At 48.8% G+C, this 7,284-nt stretch overlaps 1 protein-coding gene across 6 annotated transcripts in view; it reads right to left on the bottom strand.

The window, feature by feature from the left end:
* CAPS2 (calcyphosine 2) overlaps positions 1–6,985 on the bottom strand; it is a 59,181-nt gene extending 52,196 nt beyond the window's left edge. For 3 of the 6 annotated variants that reach the window (XM_006030856.3, XM_025212515.1, XM_014523281.2), the window contains exons 1-3: positions 6,966–6,984; positions 6,153–6,244; positions 4,650–4,762 (exon numbers count right to left, since the gene is read on the bottom strand). In XM_006030856.3, the coding sequence (XP_006030918.1) occupies positions 4,650–4,730 (81 nt within the window). In that variant the 5' untranslated portion in view covers positions 4,731–4,762; positions 6,153–6,244; positions 6,966–6,984. Of the gene's footprint in view, positions 1–4,649; positions 4,763–4,854; positions 4,966–6,152; positions 6,245–6,965 lie in introns of those variants that run through there. The other 3 variants (XM_025212514.1, XM_025212516.1, XM_014523280.2) reach the window with 2 other exon arrangements.
* Positions 6,986–7,284: the final 299 nt, after the last annotated feature.

Here is a 7,284-nt window from a genome sequence, read left to right as displayed (position 1 = left end):
TGGCGGCCTGATCCACCGCCCACCTCTTCCCGTCTTCGAACGCAACTTTTATAAGACGTATTTACGATTCCTATTTTGGTGGCTCGTTCACCCAGAGCATCCGGAGCTCTTCACCGTGGAGCCTAGCAACCTCCACGAGACCGTCTGTGTTGTCTGTCTGTAACCGCAACTTAAGCAAGTTTTCCAGCCTACACCACTGCCATCTCGGTGTAAGTAAATAATCTTTTAAACTACCGCTACGCGTCCGTGCCTAATTCCAGCTCGAAGGCCTTCCCTCTCCGCCCTGGCGTGCCCAGGCTGCTGGCCACAGCCCGCGTACAGCACGAAAAGGGCTCAGGTCGCTCCCGGCCCGCACATGTACCTAACCTCAGATACCAACCAGGGCCCAGAGGATCTCTAGTCATCTGAAATTGATAGGAGACTCTGCTAACTGCTTTCTTGCACTATCCACACACATTTGCTGCCTGCATGCAGACCCTCAGGAAAGTTTAGTCATTGTTAAACTAAACTCCGGAATGTATGAAAAAAATGTTAATTCAAAGAAACTGTGTTCTCTCAAGCAAGGTCTTATAAGTGAAACAACACCACCTGGTGGTTTAAAATATAAAACACCTGACTGCACAACTTATAGTGAATAATATACTTTTTAACACACATATGGCATGTCAATCAAATATATTTTTGTGTTTTAATAGTTTACTAAAATTATACAGCTTTGCCAGGTGTTTGAATGGGTTTCATCTTAAAATATATACACCACTATTTAAAATTATGTTATGATCCCTTTTCCAGAAAGCATTAAATAAAGGAGGGAGGAAAATACATAGAATCATAGAAGTAGGGTCGGAAGGGACCTTGCAGATCTTCAGGTCTGACCCCCTGCCTGGGCAGGAAGAAAACTGGACTCAAATGACCCCAGCCAGGTAGGCATCAAGCCACTTCTTAAAGACCCCCAGGGTAGAGACTGGACTTGGTATCAGGAAAGCTATGAGTACTGGCAAGAGAAGGTCTTGACTGCTATAGAAGTGGAAAGGCAGCCAAGACATCAAAGAAACTTCCAAGTTGTGAGCAGTAGGTTCACTCTTTGTAATTTAATGACATTTATAAGAGTATTTGGAAAAGATGCAGTTTTCATATAGTTTTTTGTTGTTGTTGTTTTGCAGTCTACCACCGTGAAGCCCACAATCTAATTTAAATGGATTTAGAAGTTAAAGGAGTTTCTGCATCCTCTAGAGGGCAAGCTCAGCTGTCATCAAGGGGGAAGAAACTTAGCCAAGTATGTTTAACGTTGCTGTCTTGACTTAAAAATGCCTTTGAAAATTTCATTTGTATTTTACAAACTGTAAAGCTCAGATGTATAACATTTTCAGATGAGCTGGTTAACAATTATTTGACAAGATGTTTTTAATCAGAAAATATTTAAAAGAGCTCCGACTTAAGCTCATGTGCAAAACTGGTCTGGTGCACACCTCATGCCATGGGTGGAGCTGGAGCAGTATGTGCACCATGTGCAATGTGGGGATCTGGAGCGCACACTGCATGCAGTGTGCAAGGCCAGTCTAGGGCATACACTGCATATGGTACGTGGGACCAGTCCAGGGTGCATGCTGTATAGGGTGTATGGGGCCATGCTGTGGGCCTCATCTGACCCACAGACTGCCCCACGCTCCTCACCCTGCCCATGGAGCATGATGAGGAGCATGATGAGTTTGATGCCCCTGCTCTATGCTCATACAAGGCAGGCAGCACCAGTCCTGCCGTGCTTTCAAATGAAAGTGTCTGTTAGCTTGTATCGGATCATAGCAAACCTGCTAGATTGGACCCCTGAGAGGACCCAGGCATTATTCCACATAGCTTCTGGATCCAATACTTAGGAGTAAGATACTTGGCTGCTCAGATCAGGGTGCTGTTTGGATGTGCAGAAAGCAGAATTATGCCTACTGAGTTTTCAGGTCATAAAGTGAGTCACTGGCACTCTGTCCACATAGCATGCTTACCATGGGTGGCAGCAGCACCCATAAGTATGCTGCTGTGCTCTGTTCAGGCTGCCTCTTGAACTGGAAATTGGCTTTGAGCAAGCCAATTGTTACTGTTATTCAGCAGAGAACTAACATTTCAAAAGGCAGTTGGGAGGAGCATCACAGCATGGTTGAGGACACTGCTGCCTGGTGTGGTAGGTTTTGTGTGTAGACATGGTATTCCCTGTGCTGTGGTCTTTCTGTGCTGCTGTTTCAGACTTTAGGTATCTGAAGTCAGCCTGTGTCCTTTTTTATGTGGCCAAGTATTTTTTGGCTCTGGCCATATGAATATAATCTTCCTACAGATAGGTCATTGATTTGACTGCAAGTAGATCAAACACTAATGCCTTTTGAATTAAGCATGGTACATTTTCCTTTTTCTGTTTCACAGATAGTGTGTGCTATAGACTAAAGCACTTAAGTGAATTTATAAGCAAGTCCTAATCAGTAATCAGTCTTCCTTATGTACACATGCTTTCATTTAACTTCCTCCCTGTTGCTGAGTGACCGAATTAAGGACTCACAAACTTCGAACTGTCAGCTATGACGGACTGCTTTTCTTTCACTGTTGCCTGACATGGAATATAAATTGCCCTCCTATACTCCAGGATTAGACCCTTGCTGGTGAGCCAGGGAGGCTTTTGGGCACTCTTGCCCCCTTTGCTTCTAGTTGGGATCATCACCTCTTGGGCCCTGAGTATCGTCTCCTTAAGGAACGACCACTCACCTTGGGCACTGAGTTCCCCAGCTGAGTCGGGCCAGCTTGCAGAGGCACTTACGGCAAGGGATGTAGTTGTCATGGGTGATCTAAATTACCTGGACATCTGCTGGGAGGAGCAGTCAGCCAGGTCGGACCATTCCAGGAGGTTCCTGGCTGAGATACAGGACCTCCACTTAACCCAGGAGGTGCACAGTCCCACCAGAGGAAATGCCCTGTTGGACCTGGTCTTGGTCACAGGCGATGATCTGGTAAGGGGCCTCCAGGTCCTTGACCACCTGGGTGATAGTGATCATCGCTTGCTGGAATTCATCATCCAGCGCAGGGTGACAAGGGCCTGCAGTAAGGCGGTAGCCCTAGACTTCAAGAGGGCCAACTTCAAGGAGTTGAGATTGGTGGGAGAGGTGCTGGGGTTCTCGAGGGCAGGGGAACTCAGTGCCCAAGGTGAGTGGTCGTTCCTTAAGGAGACGATACTCAGGGCCCAAGAGGTGATGATCCCAACTAGAAGCAAAGGGGGCAAGAGTGCCCAAAAGCCTCCCTGGCTCACCAGCAAGGGTCTAATCCTGGAGTATAGGAGGGCAATTTATATTCCATGTCAGGCAACAGTGAAAGAAAAGCAGTCCGTCATAGCTGACAGTTCGAAGTTTGTGAGTCCTTAATTCGGTCACTCAGCAACAGGGAGGAAGTTAAATGAAAGCATGTGTACATAAGGAAGACTGATTACTGATTAGGACTTGCTTATAAATTCACTTAAGTGCTTTAGTCTATAGCACACACTATCTGTGAAACAGAAAAAGGAAAATGTACCATGCTTAATTCAAAAGGCATTAGTGTTTGATCTACTTGCAGTCAAATCAATGACCTATCTGTAGGAAGATTATATTCATATGGCCAGAGCCAAAAAATACTTGGCCACATAAAAAAGGACACAGGCTGACTTCAGATACCTAAAGTCTGAAACAGCAGCACAGAAAGACCACAGCACAGGGAATACCATGTCTACACACAAAACCTACCACACCAGGCAGCAGTGTCCTCAACCATGCTGTGATGCTCCTCCCAACTGCCTTTTGAAATGTTAGTTCTCTGCTGAATAACAGTAACAATTGGCTTGCTCAAAGCCAATTTCCAGTTCAAGAGGCAGCCTGAACAGAGCACAGCAGCATACTTATGGGTGCTGCTGCCACCCATGGTAAGCATGCTATGTGGACAGAGTGCCAGTGACTCACTTTATGACCTGAAAACTCAGTAGGCATAATTCTGCTTTCTGCACATCCAAACAGCACCCTGATCTGAGCAGCCAAGTATCTTACTCCTAAGTATTGGATCCAGAAGCTATGTGGAATAATGCCTGGGTCCTCTCAGGGGTCCAATCTAGCAGGTTTGCTATGATCCGATACAAGCTAACAGACACTTTCATTTGAAAGCACGGCAGGACTGGTGCTGCCTGCCTTGTATGAGCATAGAGCAGGGGCATCAAACTCATCATGCTCCTCATCATGCTCCATGGGCAGGGTGAGGAGCGTGGGGCAGTCTGTGGGTCAGATGAGGCCCACAGCATGGCCCCATACACCCTATACAGCATGCACCCTGGACTGGTCCCACGTACCATATGCAGTGTATGCCCTAGACTGGCCTTGCACACTGCATGCAGTGTGCGCTCCAGATCCCCACATTGCACATGGTGCACATACTGCTCCAGCTCCACCCATGGCATGAGGTGTGCACCAGACCAGTTTTGCACATGAGCTTAAGTCGGAGCTCTTTTAAATATTTTCTGATTAAAAACATCTTGTCAAATAATTGTTAACCAGCTCATCTGAAAATGTTATACATCTGAGCTTTACAGTTTGTAAAATACAAATGAAATTTTCAAAGGCATTTTTAAGTCAAGACAGCAACGTTAAACATACTTGGCTAAGTTTCTTCCCCCTTGATGACAGCTGAGCTTGCCCTCTAGAGGATGCAGAAACTCCTTTAACTTCTAAATCCATTTAAATTAGATTGTGGGCTTCACGGTGGTAGACTGCAAAACAACAACAACAAAAAACTATATGAAAACTGCATCTTTTCCAAATACTCTTATAAATGTCATTAAATTACAAAGAGTGAACCTACTGCTCACAACTTGGAAGTTTCTTTGATGTCTTGGCTGCCTTTCCACTTCTATAGCAGTCAAGACCTTCTCTTGCCAGTACTCATAGCTTTCCTGATACCAAGTCCAGTCTTCTCTCTTAGTTTCATGCCTTCAAAACACCACCTCATGTAATTTGTACCTTTCCTCATCCCCGACTTCAATCCTATAGAACTTTGTTCACCACTGCAAACTTCCTGGACTCCAGAACTTTTGCCACTGGTTTCTCTATAACAGAGGCCTCCAACCTTTTCATAGTGAAGATCACTTTTTGCAAGTAAAGGGCACCCCAAGATCTACCGTGCACCACCCCCCGCCCATGATCCCCTGGACTGCGGAGTGTCCCAGACCCAGCCAGGCCAGGGCCCGATCCCACTTCTGTGCAGCAGCTGTGCTGAGCCGCACCCACCCAGCAGCCAGACGAATGTGGTGCAGGGCCCCAGACCAGCTAGGTCTGGAAGTCTCTGCAGTGTAGGGGCATGTGGGGGAGGCTCCCACCACTGGGTGCAGCCCAGTGGAGGCCCTGGGGACCCGAGCTCACCCCGCTTACCCCGCCCGCTCTGGGAGGAGGCTGCTGTTGCTGCAAGCTGCCTGCTGTGCCTGGAGCACAAGGTAGGAGTTGGAGGGCGACAGGCCTCATGCCTCCACTGAGCTGCACCCACCCCCGCCATGTGCCCCTGGAGCGTGGAGACTTCCAGACCCAGCCAGGGCAGGGCCCGATGCCATATGTGTGTGGCTGCTGGGGGCTCAGCACAGCCACGGCACATAAGTGGGATTGCCCCCGACCTGGCCCCAAGGCCTCCACTGAGCTGCGCCCAGCGGCGGAAGCCCTCTTCCTTCCCCCACCCCCCTGCCCCACCACGTGCCCCTAGACCACGGAGACTTCCAGACCCAGCCAGGCCAGGGCCCAATGCCATATGTGTCCGGCTGCCAGGGGCTCAGCAAAGCCACGGCACATAAGTGGGATCGCCCCCAACCCGGCCAGGTCTGGGAAAATCTGGTCATCCAGGGATATTGGGGGGGAGGGGTGCTCCTGTTGCTGGATGCAGTCCGGCAGAGGCCCCAGGGGCCTTTGCACACCCCACCTGTGATCAGAATGAGGCAGCTGCTGCTGCTGAGCTAAGGCGTGCCAGCACGTAGCCAGCTTGCAGCAGGGCCCGAGGTGCAGCAGGGCTAGAGGGGCAGTGGCAGCAGCCTCTAGCACCTCCACCCCTACAGAGATGAGAGGAGCCCCCAAGGTTCGAATCCTCCCACCACCCAGCCAGGCTGGGGTCCTACTTACCTTTCCCTGCTCCTGGCTGGGCTGCATGGTCAGTCGCTCACTGCGGGAAACCTTGATCAGGCCCCTGCCCCTTCCCTCCCCGACAGATTGACCTGTTGGGGGATAGGGGGACAGGTGTGTGCATGCACGTGCGCTCAGCTCTCCCCCAACCCAGGATCAGCCAAGAGGGTCCAGGATCTACTTGTCGACCAGGATCGACAAACTCCAAACATACCCTTTTGGCATACTCCTTCCCTTCCACAAATTCAATGTACAGCAGGGTTGCCAAACTTGTTGGGCTCTGCAGGTCCTGTACAGACTGTGGGGATTCTCATGGGATCTGAACCTAGATTTAATCCCCACAGCTGCTGGAGCTGTTGGTTTGACATGGCTCCAGAGCTCAGTGATTTAACACTAGTGTTTACCTTCCCCTTTCCCCACCACTACAGATCTTAATTGCTTCAGCAGAGGGCAAGAGGGAAGGGAAGGGGAGGGGAGCAGCACTGACTCCCTGGGTTCCACAGTCATGCCAAAACATCGGGAATTAATAATGCCACAGCCACAGGGACTCTGGCATTCCCATCAACGAGCTCCACAGGCCAAATTCAGCCTACAGAGGGGGAGTGGTGCACCCCATAAGCAGCCCCAAGAGCCATCTGGCATACATCCCTGTGCCAAATCCAGCCCACAGGCCATGTTTTATACCCTGGCTTATGCTGTGCCAAATGCCAGTTATCTGAATATCAATTAAGTGCATAAACCACTTAAGTGCATAGGAACTCTTCACTACAGCATCTATTTTGTAACTTAAGTGTAATGCAGTCTTTTTTATACCAAATCAGAAGCCATCATTTTCCATGCTTTTTAAGCAGCCTTGACTTGATGAGGTCATGTCAATGTTGAGGCAGTCATTAACAAGGCACAAGAAACAAAAGAAAGAGCTGTAACAAAGTATAAAAAGCTTAGTGCAGGCTGTTCCTGAAGCTCAGGAGCATAGTATACATTAAATTCACATAAGTCATCACTTTTTTTCAGTCTGAGGTTATGCACTTCCACGGCTTATGCTGCACCCTCCTCCGCTGATGCACCTGCAGCCTGTCTCCCTTAATTCAAGATCCCCTCCAAAATCAGTCTGTCCACAACTTCATGAGGT

The sequence above is a fragment of the Alligator sinensis genome, unplaced genomic scaffold, assembly GCF_000455745.1.
Source record: "Alligator sinensis unplaced genomic scaffold, ASM45574v1 scaffold465_2, whole genome shotgun sequence".
Taxonomy (NCBI): Eukaryota; Metazoa; Chordata; order Crocodylia; family Alligatoridae; genus Alligator; species Alligator sinensis.
The sequence above is the reverse complement of the archived record's forward strand: the minus strand, read 5'-3'. Positions and strand labels throughout refer to the sequence as shown.